At 39.3% G+C, this 20,983-nt stretch overlaps 1 protein-coding gene across 5 annotated transcripts in view; it reads right to left on the bottom strand.

Annotated features, from left to right (window-relative positions):
- The window catches only part of LOC120369723, a 39,929-nt gene that overhangs the window by 5,919 nt on the left and 13,027 nt on the right, over positions 1 to 20,983 (bottom strand). For 2 of the 5 annotated variants that reach the window (XM_039483338.1, XM_039483330.1), the window contains exons 3-5: positions 16,697 to 16,741; positions 3,159 to 3,518; positions 793 to 896 (exon numbers count right to left, since the gene is read on the bottom strand). In XM_039483338.1, coding sequence (XP_039339272.1) covers positions 793 to 896; positions 3,159 to 3,518; positions 16,697 to 16,741 — 509 coding nt within the window. Of the gene's footprint in view, positions 1 to 199; positions 400 to 792; positions 897 to 3,158; positions 3,519 to 7,120; positions 7,238 to 16,696; positions 16,742 to 20,983 lie in introns of those variants that run through there. The other 3 variants (XM_039483368.1, XM_039483347.1, XM_039483358.1) reach the window with 3 other exon arrangements.

Genomic DNA, 20,983 nt, shown 5'->3' with positions numbered 1-20,983 from the left:
TTTAAATCTATGTTCTTTGTTAATAAACTTATTCTTACTTTTGCCATCTTAGTGCTGTGTATTAAGTTGAAACGTATCACCCCAACAAGCTAACAAACTGTTGTGTGTCCTGGCTTTTTGGGAGCAGTGAGCTTGGTGTTACCTCAGTAAGAGACTGGACACTGCAGAGGCAGGGCCAGCTCCAGGTGCTTGGGGCCAATGGAAAGAGGAGGCACATCTGGGTCTTTGGCGGCAGTTTGGCAGCGGGTCCCTCAGTCCCTCTCGGAGGGAAGGACCAGCCACGGAATTGCCGCCGAAGAATGAAGCAACGCAGTAGAGCAGCCGCCGATCACAGCTTTATCTTTTTTTTTCTTTTCTTCCTCTTCACCGCTTGGGGTGGCAAAAAAGCTGGCGCTGGCCCTGTGCAGAGGAGAGCGTTTTGTGGAGACTCAGGACCAGAATGGCTTTTGGGGTCACCCTGCAAGGAATAACTGGGTTGATGGAAGTTCAGGGTGAGACTTATGCTGTAGTGATGCTACTGGCGTCAGGGCTCTGAGCCAAAGCTGCACAGCCTAAAGGCATCAGGGCAGGTGGTGAGAGCACCCTGTTTCTTTTAAAGACGTGCACTGGTCTCTCCTCCAGATCACACATGAAATGGGCAAGGAATCTGGGTTCTACTTGTCGCCCTTCACCTGCTGGAAATTAAGGAGTGCCTTTATACAGGTTTGCCACATACTCACCCATCCCTTTTCATCAGAAATACCCCAGGAGCATATTTAGTTTAGTAATACTTATTTCTGAATGGTTACTTACGGAGAAAACTATGATAATAATGGAGGAACAGATGCTGTATCCAAGAAGAAAGAACCACACCCACCATGTTTTAGCATGCCTGATATTGCCATCGCATTTGGACTCTGAAAGAGAGATTTAAATATGTAAAAACCAAAAAAAGCTGTTTGTTCGCTTTCCAGATGAGCTTTTTATGTGATGGATTAGATGGGACTTGGTCATGGCTGGCTTCCTATTCATATTTATCACATTTTGTCACTAATTTTTCAGGCTGAGGGTTTGAGCCTCTTCTGGAGAGAGTTATGAACAGTTCCACTTGAAAAGTGTAAGATTTCTGAACATAATGATAACCTGATTATAAAATGGATGGAATCCTAAATTTCCAGTGAATTCATATATTGCAAGGCCAGAAGGGAACATTGTGATCATCTAGTCTGACGTCCTGAATAACACAGACCAGGATGGTCAAACTTACTGACCCTCCGAGCTGCATATGACAATTTTCAGATGTTCAGTAGCTGTGGAACTCCTGCTGAGGCTCTGGGCTCAGGCGCTTCAGCTGCATGGGAGACACCTGCTGGGGCTCAGGGCTTCAGCCTTCAGGGAGTGGAGGGGCTCAGGGCATAGCCTCACAGGAGGTGCCTGTCTGGGCTCAGGGCTTCAATCCTGCTCCTGCTGAAGCCCAAAACCCCAGCAGGTGCGCCCCACGGGGCTGAATTGCTGAGATCCCCCTCCCTGTAGAGCAGAAACCCATAGTCCCACCACCCCACAGCAGGGCAGAAGCCCCAACCTCCACCCTCCCACCTCAGTCCGATAGCAGAGAATGTGGAGTGGGCATGGGAGGCTCTGACATCCGCACTTCAACTGTAAAAGAGGCACATGTGGCTTGCGAGCCACGGTTTGGCCACCCACAGAACATGAACTTTCCCAAAATAATTCCTAAGGCATAGGTTTTTTTTATAAAATATCCAATCTTGGTTTTAAAATGGTCAGTGATGGAAAATCCATCCAATTAATGGGAAGATCTTTGAAAACCTCTTTGCAATGTGACAACAAACTGCTATCATAAATAAAACCAACTTTCATGGCAACAGCAACTTCATTTAATTTCAGGCAGTGTCTTTTCTAAAACAGAAATCATAGGGTAATGGTGCTCTGCTATCCAAGAGAATTTATCTCAACAGCCACTGAAAGCTGATGGAGCCTCAGTAAAATGCAATTGGACAGTCTGCTGAATATAGTGGGGACTCAAGTATTTGGCAGTTGTCTTGCATCAGCTAAGCGACTGTCCAGTCAGATTTGCTTAGAGAATGTAGATGGGCGAAGGATCCTTGTTGTTTAAGAGACTTTTTCTCAATTGATGGATCGTGGATCCTAGAAGGGTCATGAAAGTCAATTGGTCAAGTGTCACAAAGCACTGAAAATTTTATTATAAGCTAAAGCAAAGACACTTTCACTCCGCTTGATCCTTCAGGGTCAACCTCTTACAAACAAACAAACAAACACACACACACAGAGAGAGAGAGAGAGAGTACTGGGTTATCAGTGATATAGGTTTACTATAAAAGTAAGAGTAAGAAATGTAATGTGCATGGGACAAGAGTCACTTGCAGGTTTAAATGAGAGTAAATGGTGGAGTCTCTGTAACTTAAGGTCTTTAAATCAGCAGTGGGCAACCTGCAGCTGGCGGGCCCATCAGGGTAAGCTGATTGCAGGCCATGAGACATTTTGCTGACATTGACCATCCGCAGGCACAGCTCCCCGCAACTCCCACTGGCCGCAGTTTGCCGTTTCCTGCCAATGGGAGCTGCGGGAAGTAGCGATCAGCACATCCCTGCAGCCCGCCGCTTCCCACAGCTCCCATGGGCTGAGAATGGCGAACCATGGCCACTGGGAGCTGGGGGCAGAGGGGGTTGTGCCTGCAGATGGTCAATGTCAGCAAAATGTCTCGCAGCCCCCAATCAGCTTACCCTGATGGGCCACATGCAGCCTGCGGGCCGTAGGTTGCCCACCACTGCTTTAAATCATGATTTGAGGGCTTCAGTAACTCAGCCAGAGGTTAGGGGTCGATTATAGGAGTGGACAAGTGAGGTTCTGTGGCCTGTAACGTGCAGGTCAGACATGACTATCGTGATCTGTCCTTAAAATCTACTGGTGAGGGCAGGAGGGTGGTTGTAAAATCTTGGAATGTACTGTTGTCATTGTTCCACACATGTACATACAACTCTAGCCAGTCTTCTTCCACCCCTACCCTGATGTTGAATCAGGTGGAATTAAAACAGCAATATTCTGGGACTGTTGGAGAGAAAGCAATACAACTGGAGGGTAATTTAGCTCATCTTTATATAAACCCAAGTCTATTTCTGTAACTAACAAAAGTTCCTTACCATGTACTGTCAGCCTGCTGCCACTTCCACATTTGTGCCTTACTGATGATGGTAAAATTAGCCTTACATCGCAGAAATACATGCCAGCGTCGTTCAGCTGAACGTTGTCCAGTTGTAAGATTGAAAATTTTTCGGACTGCTCTGTTTTAATTTGTACCTGTGACTTTCGAACATCAGAGGTACTTGCGGTTGGCTGGAGCGCTGGCTGATTACAGGTAGGGTCTTTCCTCCAGTACACCTTTGTATCAATTACGGTTTTATCTGAGTAGTCAAATTCACACAGTATCAAAACAGTTGAATTAAGAGACACACTGATGTCCTCGGGATATTGTGCAATTGAAAATTCCGCTCCATTGGTAACTGTAAGATGGAAATAAAGTGGGTGTGTATGAGTTGTTGTACCCTTTACAGAAGCACACAAAGAAACCATTTTGGGACTATTTTAAAAACTGTGAGTGAGGGTAGAATCTTGGCCAGCTCAACAAATGTGTATGATAGACTTCTACAGTTACAGGAAAGGTCCAGCCTTGAGCATACTGGGTGAAATCCTAACCCTATTGAAGTCAATGGGAGTTTTGCCTTTGGCTTCAATGAGGCCAGTATTTCACATACAACATTCACATAAAAAGTGTTATAAGATAATTCTTGGTTTCTTTGCAGCCATTATGAAGGAAAAATAGGCCTTTTTCCAAAGGAATTTCTGTAAATAAGTCAGGCGAAGAAACAATCTGATTTAAATAATTTGACTACGGACAATTTAGTCAAATTTGCTAAAAGAGGGGTTTCTATTGGAACTTAATTGCCCCCAAATGTATACAAATGTAATCTATGTACAGCTGTGTAAGAATTAAAGCAGTGTAAAATATTTTAAAAAATGTGTGTGTAAATATATTGTGTAAATATGTAAGGTTTTAAGGACATAAATCAACACTCCTGGATTGCAAAACTCTGTTTTGTAGGTTTAAAATAAATTGTTTTTTGTTTTTAAATAATACCACTAAAATCCATTTAAATCTTTCATTCAGAGTTGCAAAACTGACAGACACTGTTTGCCAAACACAGGTAACTAGTGTTGTTTGGCTTTGGTATTTAGCACTTAACCCTTAAGATACCTTAATGCTTTATAACGTTCAATACCTTTTTAAAAAAACAAAGTTGTGGTTGCAGCAGGGCAGTCAAAACCAGGAGAATGGGAAAAAAATCTGGATTTTTTTTTTTTTGGTAACAAAATAGCAAATAAAAGCTGTAATAAAAAAATTATAAAATTTAAAAACGACAGTGCCCCTCTGGAGCAACAGCGGGGGTAAGGTGCACAAAAAAACAATGTTAGAACACAGCGCCTTAAGGTAATTTGTATAATCAGACTGTCACTTTAATAAGGGTACATGAAAACTCTATGAGCACAAAAAAACCCAGTTACACCTTATGTAAAAATTAATATGGTTAATATGTTATAAAAGTTAAACTAAAAAAAAAGTGCATTTTCCCCAGGACATGTGCAGTGTATATTGTAAAAGGGGTAAAAGAAAATGCAAACAAAACATACTTAATTAAAATCCTATTATATATATGTATTGGACACCCAAGGGAGCCCTCAGAAATTAGTATGTTTGTCCCTACCTGTCACCACAAAACCAAGTAGCAAAAATACCTCATTGGGAACATGTGTGTGGAACAAACTAAAAAATGTGACGCATGTTTTGTAGAATGGACAATGTGTATGTGTTACAGCCTGGGAAACAGTATTTTGGAAAAATGCAAGTATCAGCCAACCCCCCGTGAATGAATATAAATGTAATGCTAGTGTATTATATACTAGCAATCACACATACTATTTATCAAAAATTGAAGAAGCACTGAGCACTATAAACGTAACCCCGGTTAATTTTTCTGTTACCCTTGGCCTGGATTGGCACAATCTAACTAATCACTTATTGTCAGAAACAAAGATGACTCAGTTTTTACAACAAACACAAAAGAATATAGGGAAGCGTTTCATTCAAATATTACATGAAAACAGAGACATGCTAAAAATTGCTAGGTCTAAAAAAAAAAACCTAACAGCCTGTCACTGGTACGACATTTTTACAGGGTGGTCCCAGACTTCTAAGGGCATATTGTCTATTATATTTCACCCATTACTAGTTGTGTTAATATTATCCTGTGTTTCCTTGCTAGAAATGTGTTGTATGTGCTGTTGAACAAAAAAAAAAAGTTTGTTAAATTACAACCACAAGCTCAAATGGCCTATCAGTATATTGCTATAAAATAGTTGTATAAAATATGACCCACTCAAGAACTGTTCTTGAAAGGTCAAAAGGGGGATATGTAGTAATAGGATTTTATGTTTGAATTTTGTATAATTCTGTATCTGAGCTAATTTCAAGGCAGTAACATACCTTTTAGGGTCACCACTTTGTTGTAGGTTTAATATTTTAAAATAAGTCAAAGAATGCAACAATTATTTTCTCTTGCACTGCAGTGTGATGTTCCTGTTCAAATTCTCTGTGTAAATCAATTCTGTTTTGCATATAAATAAAAAATGTGTGTATTAAAAAATAAATATAAAGGCCATCATCACCGAACCAAATGTTCTAGAAAGGAACCAAAGACAGATGCAAGGGCGCCAGAAGGTTGCAACAGGCCCCTATTAAAATGTCAAAGAAGGGCAAATTAACAACTCTAAAAATAAAACAGGCATGTATCAATAAAAACAAAATAGCTGTAATCAAAACCAACATAAAATAACTCCCTAAAAATAAAAAAACTAAAAAAGCCAAATAAAAAATAAAAAAAATAATTTAAAAATACAAGCTGTCATCAAACAACAATTAATGACAGCATGACGGTACAAAACTCATTGGTCCCAATAAAAAAAAAATCACTATCTGAACTGGGTACCTTGCCATAAAACTTTGGATTCATCCTGCTGAAACTTCCCTGGAGCATCGTGTCGCGACTGATGAAACCTGGCTTCTACCTACCCATGATCAACCTAGCTGGCCACTAGGTTCATCTGGACTCTGAACTGGTAACTATAACACCGACTGGTGGGAGTGTGTGTGATTAAATGCATATGCTAACTGTTGTATCTTCAGTAAACACGGTGTATTGTCTTTTCCCCTGAAAAAGGTTGTGTGCTTTTTATAAGCATAACATGACTGAATATGGCAGTTTTATTTGCAGAATTTGTTACCTGAATACACCCATTTATATTAAGAAGCATATATCTGGGAAAGTGATGACATCTGCTGCATTGTACTTGAGAGAGAGACTTGGTTCTCTTTAGTGAAGTCTAATGTAGTAAAATTTGCATTAAACATTTAAAATGGAAAATAAAAATCTAGAAGAATAGATATTTGTGGCCTCTCCCCATTTATCCCCCTTGTTGAAAGAATGCATAGATTATCTTCAGAAGTGAATATATACAATATTCCAAAATCATCATTAACCCATTTCAGGTTAGTTCACTTAGTGAAGTGAAAATAGATGGTTCTTGTTTGGAAATCTTGTACAACATTTTGAACATGCACTAACAATCTAACAAGATAAATATAACAGCTGTTTGAAGGCTTTATTAAATTTGGATCAGTTATCTAATTACTTATTATGGATGCTCTGTCAAATTGGTTATAGTAATATAAATTAAAATAAACACTGATATAGTAGAATATTAGCTAAAATATAAAATTAGGTACAGTACACAAATAAAAACTCATTTTAATGTGTTTTATCAAATGAATTCTGAATTGTTTAATCTGTGCCTTTTTAAGCTTTTGTTTAATTTATTCTGTTTTCCTCTATAAAACAGCAATTCTTTGATAGCTATAACACTAAATAAAAATATGTATTTAAAAGTCAAGAACTGACAGTTTCATGTTCTTTTTATTACCTGCTTTAAGAGTTAACACTTTCTGCAATAATCAATTTGCAGCATGAAGACCCCAGAAAAAAAATCTTACCTGTGAGTTGAATAAAATAAGAAATCATAACCAATATTACAAGTGGCTTCATTTTGTTCGGATTCCTAATGTGGATGACTTAAAACCTCATTTGAAACTCTTGGTGCTATAGTCGTCAGCAATTTGTGAAGTAGTAAATAAAAGATCCCCTAAACATGTTTTTAACTCTGTTTCCGGGAGGGTGGTTTTGTGGTTTACTTATGCTAACCATTTTCCTTCCTTTGATGATGTTACTGTATTTTCTCATGAATGCAGCAGATTATCTGTTCACTGTACAGCTCTGAATCATATTCCATTCAAGCTGGGGTTCTTTCCCCTCAAAATTTTTCTTTGTTTGATAACTCAACAGGGATATGAAAAGTTTTATTCCTGATTCACCTGCAGCATGCCATCCCCGTTTGCCCACCCCTCCCCAGTCCAGTAACTATGCACTAGATGAAGGCAGAATCCTTAAGGAGAGGGAGCAGATTTCCGTGGACAATACACATGAGGCTCTGGAGGCTCCTTATCCAAAAAGAAAATAATTTGAGAGCAGCACTAAAAGGTATCACCAAGTAGGACTAACCCTGCAACGCAGTGCAGGACAACTTAGTTTAACCGCTGGTCTGAATCTGACTGGGTCAGTGGACAGCAAGATTGTTGTGGTATCAACATCGTCAACCCCTGATGACAGAAGTGCTTTGTTCTGTTCAGTATTAGTCCAACTAAACAATTAAACAGTGGTGTTGAAATGCTTCAGAGGGACTTCATTTGTCCTTTGGTGGAAAGAAAATGCCTAAGAAATGATCCATCATGAGCACTGGTCTCAGCTAATGCAGTTTCTCCTTTAGTTCAAGGGTATGTCCAGAACACGTTTGTGGAGCATCTAGATTACCATTTACAAGCCAGTTGGCTAATTTGAGTTAACTGGCGACAATTAAGTTAAAACTGGGGCAAATACTCCAGTCTAGACATAACTGAAGTAGCTCTTACCACTTGAACTAAGGTTTCAGAGGGGTAGCCATGTTAGTCTGTATCAGCAAAAAAAAACGAGGAGTCCTTGTGGCACCTTAGAGACTAACAACTTTATTTGGGCATAAGCTTTCATGGGCTAGAACCCACTTCATCAAATGCATGGAGTGAAAAATATTGTAAGCAGGTATAAATATAAAGCACATGAAAAGGTGGGAGTTGCCTTACCAAGTGTGGGGGAGGTCAGTACTAATGAGGCCAATTCAATTAGGGTGGATGTGGCCCATTCCCAACAGTTGACAAGAAGGGGTGAGTATCAACAGAGGGAAAATTATTTTTTGTAGTGACCCAGCCACTCCCAGGCCTAATTTGATGGTGTCAAGTTTGCAAATTAATTCCAGTTCTGCAGTTTCTCGGTGAAGTCTGTTTTTGACATTTTTGTTGTTGAAGAATGGCCACTTTTAAGTCTGTTATTGAGTGTCCAGGGAGATTGAAGTGCTCTCCTACAGGTTTTTGAATGTTACAATTCTTGATGTCTGATTTGTGTCCATTTATTCTTTTGCATAGAGACTGTCCAGTTTGGCCAATGTACGTGGCAGAGAGACATTGCTGGCACATGATGGCATATATCACATTGGTAGGTGTGCAAGTGAATGAGCTCCTGACGGTGTGGCTGATGTGGTTAGGTCCTATGTTGGTGTCCCTTGAATAGATATGTGGACAGAGTTGGCAATGGGATTTGTTGCAGGGATTGGTTCCTGGGTTAGTGTTTCTGTTGTGTGGTATGTAGTTGCTGGTGAGGACTGGCCTGTCTCTGACTTCCTGAGGAAACTACAATCCATTAGTGATCTTCCAGAAAACACCATTCCAGCCACTATGGATATAGAAGCTCTCTACACCAACATTCCACACAAAGATGGACTACAATCCATCAGGAACAGTACCCGCAATAATGTCACGGCAAACCTGGTGGCTGAGCTTTGTGACTTTGTCCTCACCCACAATTATTTCAGATTTGAGGCTGATTTATACCTTCAAGTCCGCGACACTGCTATGGGTACCCACATGGCCTCACAGTATGCCAACCTTTTTTTCAACTGTTGGGAATGGGCCACATCCACCTAATTGAATTGGCCTCATTACTACTGACCCCCACTTGGTAAGGAAACTCCCATCTTTTCATGCACTGTATATTTATACCTGCCTACTCTTTTTTTCACTCCATGAAGTGGGTTCTAGCCCATGAAAGCTTATGCCCAAATAAATTTGTTAGACTCTAAGGTGCCACAAGGACTCATCATTGTTTTCACTTGATCTAAGTAATAGTCCTGAGGTTGGAGACAAGGGAGCAAGAGAGAATCTCAGCCTTCCATTAGTGATACAGGGGGAGAGGGAGAGAGGGGAGAAAAGATAAAAAAAGATGGTTCATTATTATAGTTAGGATAGAGTTTCACAGAGAAAACAGATTTGTTTTATTTTTTTAAGTATTAGACTACATTAGCGATGAAACTGTTGCCAACTATTCAGATAGAAAAAAAAAAAAGAAGTGAAAAAACTTGTGAGCTTTGCTTTGTAGCGCTTAGATCTCAAGATAACACTCTATTTTGATCTATAACATTTTGAACAGCCATGATAAAAGTCCCTGGAGAGGCAGATCTGAATGAGAAACATCTGATTCAGAGAACACTGAGTAAAGTCAAGAGTTAATAGTTCAATGCAACTGGCTTGGGGAGTCACACGAGCGCATAAGCAAGAATTCATTATTATGGCAAAAAAACCTGGACCTTTCTGAAAAATTCTAACAGAAAGTGACAAAGTTATACTGCCGTTTGTCTGACTCCCTAATTCACTGTAAAATACTCAGTTTGGGGTCAATTTGAATTTTACCTGTTTTAATCAACAGAGACTTAAAATAATTTTAAGCTTTCCTACCTAATGTAAATCCCCATTAGGAATCTTTGTGGAGAAATGGAGTGGGCCAGGCTGTAAGTAGTGAATTGACTTAAGATAGCTGAGAGACCACACTGGGAACAGAAAAGGTGCATACAAATATAGCTACCAAAATGTTAGGACATTTAGATGTTAGGAAAATCATATTTTAATAAGAAAACAGTTCAAAAATGTATAAACTGTCTCCTTAGAACTGACAGAGAAAAATGAGCCCTAGGTGAAATTCAGAAAAAAATTACAAAAGGGCTGTTTTTCACCGTTGATCAAATTCTGCCACAGTCTCAAGGCCTCAGTTCAGCAAAGCACTTAAGTTCATGCATAACTTTAACCATATGCATAAGTCCATTGCTATTCAGCCAAGCACTTCAAAAAAGACTTTAGGTCCCATTGAAGCCAACTGAATTCAACACATGCTTAAGTACTTTGCTAACTCAGCGGTCCAGTGAACCTTCTGGCCATAGAGTAATGAAGAAGGATCTGGAATAACAAAGAGCTTAAATATGATCAATTACAAAAGAGCTAATTTCTGGCATATTACAGGACCCGTTAAAACAGCATTGCATAAAGAGAACTTTAACTATGAAATAGAATTAGACAAAATTGTGACAGGATGGTCTGCCTCATCAAGGGGACGGAACCTTGGGCCAGCCAGCCTGGTTCTGATGTGCAGTCTCTTTCAGAACAGGTTTGAACTGAACTGAAAAATAAAATCAAATTGCTTTTATCAAATTGGAATTGTTGTTTTTGTTGTTTTTTTTCTCACTGAAACAAACAAGTCATTACTAAACTGTTTTGTAATTTGGGGAGGAGGGTCTATTTTTTTCACCGATTAACTGAATTTCTAAACAAAAATACCATTTCAAACCAAAAAGTTGAAACATTTCATCTCAACAGCAATTTTTCAGTCAAAAATCTACTCACCAAATTTGCAAATAATTTTGATGCCCTGAAAAATGCTTTTTTCAGTGGATTTATTATTCACTGAAAAGATTTCACCCAGTGCTAATGTCAAACTGTTTTATTTTGGGGTTTGCTAAAGACTGTCAGTGACTTGAATAAGGGCATGAACCGATTCTGTGTGTGGTGTTTAATCCTTCCTGGTTTGGGTAAACAGGCAAATAGCCCTATATGTGGTGGAGAACATGGGAAGGCAATTGGCCCCTTGTGCTGAGGAAAAACTAAAAGCAGCTAACCCTCTTGGCAGGCCTATATATACTTTAAACAAGAAGATGAAAAAGAAGAAATCCTACAGAACCTTACACAAGACAATCCTTGAGACTGAAAGCAATTGCTTAAAACTATCTTTTGGGACCTCTACAAGATAGGGCTGCTCTTGTGTGGTTTCAGACCTTTTTAGTTTCACTAGGGTTTGTGGTCGAATCAGTAATACACTGTGATCAGTGCTATCCACAATAGCTAACCAATATAACAAAAGGAGCATAAAAACATTTTCTTCATCCGTTACCAAAAAGGGGCTGTATACAACAGGTGCTGTCTCTGGGCTGCATCTAAATGTTAATTATTGAGACATGTCCATACAATTGCTTCTTTTATGGATACAAGGAACCTGACCTCCATAAGGGAGGTATTAACACTCTGCACCAACAATGGACCAGGTCCTTTCACCAGCCCAAGATGATGTAGGTCCAACGTGCAGATTGTGGCCTGAAGTATTGCCAATATCTCTAGGCCCTCTTTGAATGTCATTAGTTTATAGCAGGGGTCAGCAACCTTTGGCACATGGCTCGTCAGGGTAAGCATCCTGGCGGGCCGGGCTGGTTTGTTTACCTGCTGTGTCTGCAGGTTCGGCCAATCGTGGCTCCCACTGGCTGCGGTTTGCCGCTCCAGGCCAATGGGAGCTGCTGGAAGCAGCGACCAGCACATCCCTCGGCCCGCACCACTTCCCACTGCCCCCATTGGCCTGCAGCGGCAAACCGCGGCCAGTGGGAGCCGCGATCTGCCGAACCTGCGGACACGGCAGATAAACAAACTGGCCTGGCCCACCAGGGTGTTTACCCTGGCGAGCTGCATGCCAAAGGTTGCCGACCCCTGGTTTATAGTCAATTGGAGAAGACAGATGGCCTGATTTTCAAAGACGTTCAGTACCCATAAATCCCATTAAAGTCAATGGGACTGCAGGTGTTCCACTCTTTTGAAAATCAGATGAGCATTGATAACCTGAAATTGCCACGCATCCACAGCAGCAGACAATTAAAAGTAGAAGACTACTTCAAAGCAGTTTTTAGGGAGAGTTTGAAAGGGAAGGGGAGAGCATGCTGGTTAGATTCAAGAGATTAAAGAAAACAAACACTCATTTATTCTGTCCCTGCATATCTAAATCTTTAGGGGACACTGAGGCTAAGTTCCTGAATGTAGACTCATAATTGTTCATGAATGATGGACTCATAATAGTTAGAGTGATATTGTTTTGCTTCTGAATTTTGATTTGCCCAGTAAAAACAGAGAGATGGGTTCTCAGAATTGATTTTTCAGTTAGTTGGAGATCCCTAAATGCATTTCCAGGAGTTGAAAAAAACCCAAACCCTTAGTTCTTGATTTGCTTGAGGCCTCCTGTAAGTCAAAGAATTTTTCTCCTTTCACTACTCTCAAGCTAGGGAAGAAAATATTCATTGTTAATTATAAAAAAGGGAAAATACTGCCTGGCTTTTGAGAGCTTGGAGCTTCTACAGACTTTGTTGTATAAAAAAAAATCTAATTTCACATTTTTAAGTGACTTTAATGAGTGGCCTCAGGGCTACATATTTCAGACAGTGTAAAACTTCAGATGCTGGCCAGATATCTCAGAAAAGAAGTTCATGGTTATTTTTATTTTGCTAATGCCCCTGTGACTGGTTCATAAATTGAAGAAGTGATTCATGAATGGAGGAGAAAAAATAAGGTAGGATTTAGGCTTATTGGGAAGGTGACACAAATAAGATTATACTGCCTCTGCCAAGCGGTACTTGTCCTGTGGATAAACTGAGGGATATAGTTTCCAGTGGTGTCAATCCACTACCTTTTGTCAGCATTAAATTCACCCATACAAACAGGGATTTAAGAACTAGTATCGGTCTTTCAGGAATCTACAGTGACAGGAAATAGGTAAAAAAAACAGGAGTACTTGTGGCACCTTAAAGACTGTGCCACAAGTACTCCTGTTTTTTTTGCGGATACAGACTAACACGGCTGCTACTCTGAAACAGGAAATAGGTATTTAGTCAGTTCACCATGAACATCTGTGACTAAATGCCTATTTCCTGGCACTGTAGAGAAGCCAGCAGCAGTTTAGGAAAGCGGATGGGCCATCAGGAGAAGTAATTCAGGTTCTTAGACAAGCGTTAGATCAAGTAAACTGCACATAAGCACTTTTTAAGTGAATCAACAACTGAATTGCAATGTCCTATACACAACATCATTTAACTAAACTAGTAAAAATGCTAAGGGTTCTAAACCATGAATTAGAGAGACAAGGTGGGTGAGGTAATATTTTTTATTGGGCCAACTTCTGTTGGTTAGAGAGACAAGCTTTTGAGCTTACACAGAGCTCTTCTTCAGGTCTAAGAAACCTTTTTTAATGGTTTGTTTCTTGCATTTGCTTAGAACATAGATGTCGCTGTTAAGTTTTGCTTTCTTTTTCTTCATGTTGTGGAGTTTCCATTTCAGATGGCAAAATTCAATATCTTCCATTGTATGCAGTGTTGTAGCAGTGTTGGTCCCAGGTTAGAGAGACAAGGTGGGTGACGTAATATCTTTATTGGACCAACTTCTGTGTGTGAGAGAGAGACGAACTTTTGAACTTACAGACCTTCAGAAGAGCTCTGTGTAAGCTCAAAAGTTTGTCTCTCTCTCACCAACATGGCTACAACAACACTAAAAGCCACCAATAAGTAGTCAAAGAAAGTTAAAGCTTCCTCTCTTCCTTAATTCATCTTGTTATAGCACCGTATTTCAGGTGACCCACAGCAGTAGATACTCTTTTTTATTAACACTAGAACTCAGTATATTTTCCTTGCCTTTAATTTTAAAATAAAAATAGGAGTGGATAAATAAACATTGCATTTTGTAAAAAGAAGTTCCCTTTGAACTGACATCATGAAGCTTCCTTGGAAACATTTTTGTTGACCAACATAATCTCTTGCCTTTATATATCCACACACAGAAGAAGACATCAGAGCTGGTAGAATTCTTCTAGTGACTTCATAACAGCATATTTATTTGTGAGATATGTTATTAATGTACTTGGGTTTGGCACTTTTTCCATTATAGATGGGGGAGGGGTGTGTGGAGTTTTTTTTTTTTTTAACCTTTTCAATTCCATTTTGTTAATCTGTTTTTTCTAGAAATTGCCACAGTCTTGAGAATGGTGAATTGTCTTAAAAATTGTAAGCCATTTTTATAATTTAGGGGCCAGCTGTTTAGCTGATGTAAATCTTTAATGCTGATTTAACCTGAGGATCCAGCCCCATATTTTCTCATTCTGCTTGGTTTACACTGAATTTTCATATTCAGTCACATATCAAATCACATCAAGAAAAGTTAAAAACAACCCATCATCCTCCAACCCGAGTCCACAGTTGGAAAAAGCAGAATTTTGAAAAAAGCATTTTGAACATTATTTGTACCCAGAGACCACTTCTTTGGTGTGCTTCCAAACGCCTGCTGAGATAAATATACTTGATATCCATCTGTTTATCAGAACGAGGTGCTGGATGAGAAAGGTAGAACAATATCAAACAAATTGCCAGAAAACTATTTCATTTTAATACGTTTGCCAGTGTTTCTAGATTGTTAGACACTAGGGACCTGATTCTGCATATTGTCACACTGATTTTATACTAGTACTACTCAGAGATGAAATCACTGGAGTTATACCAGGGTAAAGTGATGTTTCACAGTGATGAATGATGTCCTGGTTTGGTTAAAGATCATGAGTTGCCAGCTACTCTGAACTCCAGAGGGGTAACCTGGAAAGCAAAAATAATGATTGAGTTGTGAGTTTCTGTGTCACAGGGTGTCTCTCTATTCTCCCCTTGATGAGCGCACACATATCTCACATTAATAGCCATTCACCAACAGCATCAGTCTCTGTCTTTGTGCTTTGGGAGCTGAGGCCTTGACACAGACTCCTCTGATGTTTTCAGTTCTGATTTCTCAAGAAGCAGTTGGGACATCGTTGAAATTCTCTTGTAAAATACTTAAAAGGGAAAAGAGCTGACCTATGAAAGATTAGGTAGTAGTTTCGGAGGAAATTGAGGAGACGGGAAAGGATCAAAATAATAGAGGATTCTCCCATGAACACCCCACTCCTCTCCATTTTGTACTTTATGTAGGATGATGGTTCTTTCGTCTTTGAGTTGATGAACTGCTGGGTTGCTGTGGTGAATGAGCTGAATTCCTGCATCCTCTTATTATTTTGGTCTTCTACAGTATAGACAATTCTATTTTACCTACAGACTGGGTTATCACTAGAAGTATGAAAATCATACAGTTAATATGGCCTGTGGATTTTGCAGAACACAGCATATTGCAATTAAATTACTTCACTCCTGAGGAAAGACTTCTATTATTCACTTATACCTATAGCATATATGAATAATTCAGCTTTTCTTCATTTGTGATAATCACACTGTTTCTCAAGTTGCTTTCCTTTAACATAAGCATATAACTAGGTCAAAATAAGTTTTTGAAACTGCCACTGTTTTTATCCAGTTTGTTTCTGTGCCAACTGTACTATAGAAATATAGATAAAAGTCTAGGGAAGGAATATGGATAAGGCCAAAAATATTCATATGAATTGTAGATATGTAATTTGATCAAGCCACTTAATATTTTTGTGCTCAGTTCATCTTCTGTAAAATGGGGATGATAGTGCTTCCTTCCCCAGTCTTGTCTATTTAGTTGATAAATTTTACAGGCCAGGGACTGTCTCAGACTATGGATTTGTACAGTGCGTAACCCAATGGATCTCAGTCTTGGTGGGGGCCTCTAGCTGCTACTGTAATGCAAAATAGATAAAAGTAATACTGGCTGCAAAATCATTTCTATTCTCTGTGCCAACGATGAGAATAAATGATGTATTTTGTGCACATGCACACATTATGTATAATGTATAATCACAGATAAAAATCTTTACATTGTGTGTGTATTCAGTATACATTATATCCTCCAGAGTTGACTAACCATATGAAATATCATTTCTGAAGTCAGGAGTTATTGTTTATATTCTGTAATATATAACTGATGACTTCAGCTGTCAGAACTCATTCTGTGCTGCCATTCTGAATATGGATGGCAACCAAGTTTCTCACTCATTGTTACCTTACCTCCCCCTGAGTTAGTCACAGTTCTGCTTTCAAAATTGGCTTTAGTGAATTGCTAAACTGGTGACCAAACATAGTGTCATGCTTTTGGGGTCCCATTCTGGCTGTTCTCCTCTCACCCAGCACACTTCTCAACACATCGGCTGATTAGACAGCCTGTTTTTTTTCTTAGAATATTTTGGATTAATATATTGAAGTTAGGATGAAATAATGGTGTCTGTTTAGTCTGCTGTTCTCTGCTGCCATGGCACTCTGTTAAAAAGTGGAACTTGAAGACCAGCTTAATCTATTCTGGTCTATGACATCTGATCTATTCTTTGATGCACATATATGCTTAGATGGGAAATTAGAATACCTGGAACTTTCTTCTTGACTGCCCTTGCACCTTCCACTTGTATCTCTGCCATTCAGAAAAAAAAAAAAAAGCCTGATTTTATTTTTCTTTTTTTAAATCAGGAGAACAGTTTACTCCCTACTTTATATTCATTTTGATAACAGTGAGGTGCAAAGATTCATGAGCTATCTCAGGGGTCGGTAACCTTTCAGAAGTGGTGTGCCGAGTCTCCATTTATTCACTCTAATTTAAGGTTTTGCGTGCCAGTAATACATTTTAATGTTTTTAGAAGGTCTCTTTCTATAAGTCTAAAACATATAACTAAACTATTGTTGTATGTAAAGTAAATAAAGTTTTTAAAATGTTTAAGAAGCTTCATTTAAAATTAAATTAAAATGCAGAGCCCCCCAAACTGGTGCCCAGGACCTGGGCAGTGTGAGTGGCACTGAAAATCAACTTGCGTGCCGCCTTCGGCACTCGTGCCATAGGTTGCCTACCCCTGAGCTATCTTCTTTGCCACCTGTGTCTGCAGGACCCAACTCCATAGTACTCTCCTACTCTACTGGATGCCACATTCTTGGCAGGTGGAGCATTGATGGCTGAAGCCACACGAAAAGTCCTGTGACTTTCCAAGCAGTCCTCAGGGCCTGAGGAATCTTGCAAAATCCATTTTAAAAGCTCCTGAAAATTGCTGCCCTCTACATTTTATTGCATGGCAGAGAATAAATATGGTATTTCTCCTACTTACATTGTTTCTGGAAATACAGATGCGACAGCATTAAGACAAGCAAAGACAATCAGCTGATGTCATATTTATCCTTAATCTTGAACACCCATTATTTAGAACATAGATCTTTATCTCTGTCTGCAAGGTGTCTGGGTTGTATCTTTAGCCAGCAAACACCATGGAATTCAAACGCACATATTTTATTTGAAGAAGTACCACTGATCCACATTTGCTGGTCTCCATTTTTCTGGTGATATATCTTTGCTTTTTGGAGGTTTACAATAAAATTCAAGACAAGAATAGGGAGCACAGTGACAGTGCTGTAAACAGGAAAGAAATGAATTGTGGGGGGGTGGGGAGAAATGATGTTTGTGACCACCTTGAGTCATTGCCAGATATGGGAAATCAGGGAAACAAATAATAAACTTCAAAAATCAAGATAAGCGAAGTGTAGTGGGGGAAAAAAACCACATATAGTGGCTATAGACTGTAAGTGTGTGACCTTCATATTGAAAGGGTGGTAACAAGTACATTTTTCTCACTAATCACAATCTAATGATAAATTGGGAAAAAACCCACTAACAAATATTTGGGTAAAGTTCATGAAAGAAATGAAAGAAGTAGATGAAATCAGAAAAGAATATTGTAGAAAGAAAAGTCACATCATATGAGAGAAAACAATTTTGGCTAAGTGGTTCATCAAGATAGCTAAATAGCTTCTTGAATAGGAATATTAAGCATGAAGGGAGAAAAAATGGAGTTCTTGGAAGCTGGCAATGAAGTGAAAGAAACTACCTGGGGAAAAAGAAACACCTCACATAAGGTGCCTGCAAAGAGTTGTTTATGCAACTCAGAGGGTATTTCAACAACTATTCAGAATTGCAACCTCACATTTCTGGAGCTAGATCTTCAGCTGGTATAAATTGTTATAGCTTTGCTACTGACTTCGATGGAGTTATGATAGATAATGTATACTAATTAACTGCCCTAACTTTTTAGGTAATGTGTGTCCACAGACACACAGGATACTCCAATGCAAGTGACATTTGGTGCTTTCTAGAGCACCAAATCTTTTCCACAGAAGAGTGAACATGTTTCATTGCAGATTTAAAATTTTCTTTCAAAGCATGTATGTGTGGATTTCTCTCTTTCCCTAGCCTGATTTTTACTAATTCTAGAACTCATTCTCTGCCTAAAAGTGCACAGTGTCTTCCCTAACTTTGATGATGGAATACTGATTCCATAGCAGGGAATGAATACTCTTTCCCATCATCAAATTACTTTGGAGCTTTATTCATTAGGTCCAAAAACTGTTCCAGACCACGATTTAAATATAAATTCTTGGGGGCTGGGACTGTCTTCCTATATGTCTGCAGGGAGCCTAGCATATTTTAGGTGCTATATAAATAAGAATAATTTCTCTGTTTGTATTATGAGAAAGGTAAGATATAGGGGTCTGAGCATGGGACTAAGGGCTTGCCTACATGGCAAGTTACTGCACGGCAAACCTGGGTATGAGTTATGGCACACCACTTTGCTGCAGGGTAACTTGCTGCTTAGATAAGCTCCGAGAGCCGGCAACTCCTAACTAGTTTTAATTCTGGTTTTTATATGGACTCACTTTTTGTCTTTGGGCAAATCACTAAAACAGTTGATGTCAGTTTCCCCATCTTTGAAAGGGGGACAAGAATACCTGCTTTGGTAAGAGTGTTGTGAGGAACCAGTAGTTCATTTTTTGGAGAACTAATTAGTTAATGATTATAAAGTGCAGCTCAGTTGAATAAGGGTGGCAGAACCTCACCTTTAGTGAGTAAAGAAAGTGGCTATAGGCCTAAAGTTCATGTTCAGTGAACATTTGGACAAACGTCTTCCCACACATTGGCATTGCGAAGAGCAAATAAAAAGGGTGCTTCAAACACGATTCAACAAAATTCTACATAGGAGTCACCATAAAGTTCAGAAAAAAATTCTCATTGTTTGGCTAGATGTACTAATACTGAGTAGTGTAACAGTTCCCTCCCAGAGTCATCCCATTGACAGTCTTTTTGAATCAAAGATAACTGATTTAATCTTTTAGATTATGGAGCCAATTACTATAATATCTAGGCAAGGATAGTATTGCTTTATAGAACAAGACTCAGCATACATTATCTAAGCTGGGTTCTGAGGGGCTTTTTTTGTTATGTTAGCATGTTATCTTGTTAGATACAACATTGGGATCAGTATAAACAGGAACAAGCAGTGCTTAACATGGTGATAGCTGGTCATAGGTAACCTTTACTGGAACAAGGATTTATTCACAACCAGCTGAGACCAGGGTAAACATGATTTGTCCCTGTTTAATGTCATGTTAGTTAGTTAACACAACTCTCCTAGGTTGTGTTCTAACAGAACCTAATTTTCTAGTGAAGACAAGCCCATTATTTGTAAAATATTGCTTTCAGAGTAGGTTCTTAACTTTACTAATTCTCCCACTGCATTCTTGTGGTCTCCAAGGAGCTTCAGAGATGGAGAAAGATGGAGAGAATTGAGTGGAGCATGGCTTTATCTCCCCAAATTATTGTTTAGTTAAAAACAAAACAGACTGTGGAGCTTGTGGTAAAACTGCTGTATTTGAGACCCCAAAAAAGAACTTCTAAGAGCTGTAGAATTTGGGGTATTTTTAGGGGATTTTTTTGCCTATAATGGAAGAGAGGACACACTCCCAAAACAGAATATTTTCACTGAGCATTAAAGCAGACTGAAGAAAAAGAAAAACAGAATGTTTCAGATTTTTAGCAGAGTGTAATATAGGACAATCTTAAAAGTCTGCAAGCAATAGTCTAAGAGTACGTCTATACTACCCGCCAGATCGGCGAGTAGTGTTCGATGTATCTGGGATTGATTTATCATGTCTCTTCTGGACGTGATAAATCGATCCGCTAATCGACGGTCATACTCCACCTCGGCAGGAGGAGTAAGCAGCGTCGACAGGGGAGCTGCGCCAGTCGACTCGCCACCATGAGGAGGGCCAGGTAAGTCAAACTAAGATACTTCGACTTCAGCTACGCGAATAGCTGTGCTCAAATAAATTTGTTAGTCTCTTAGGTGCCACATGTACTCCTGTTCTTTTTTCAGATACAGACTAACATGGCTGCTACTCTGGTACCTGAAGTTGCATATCTTAGTTCGAAAACCCCCTGCTAGTGTAGCCCAGGCCTAAGAGCCTGTAGCACTTACTTTGATTTATCTTTGCAGTGTGCAGTAGGGTTTCATTTTTGACCTTGAAACTTGAGTCTTTTCACTTGAGAAATATTTCACTTAGATTTTTATAATCTATAAACTAGTCAGGTTAGGAACCTCTAGTTGTTACTATGGCAGAATCTCCATTGCATTCAAGCTCAGTTTCCATTTGTTGAGCCAAAGGTGCTGCACCTGATAAATGGCAGCACGTCATAATGATGCAGCAACAACTTAGCTGTCCTAGGTGAGCATCCCGAAAGGGTGGCAGATGGTATCTAAACTAGCTGTCAGATTCCAATAAATAGAGGTCAGAAACAGCATCTGTCTTGGCTATTGCACACTTGATGACATACAAAGAT

The sequence above is a fragment of the Mauremys reevesii genome, linkage group 1, assembly GCF_016161935.1.
Source record: "Mauremys reevesii isolate NIE-2019 linkage group 1, ASM1616193v1, whole genome shotgun sequence".
Classification (NCBI taxonomy): Eukaryota; Metazoa; Chordata; order Testudines; family Geoemydidae; genus Mauremys; species Mauremys reevesii.
The sequence above is the reverse complement of the archived record's forward strand: the minus strand, read 5'-3'. Positions and strand labels throughout refer to the sequence as shown.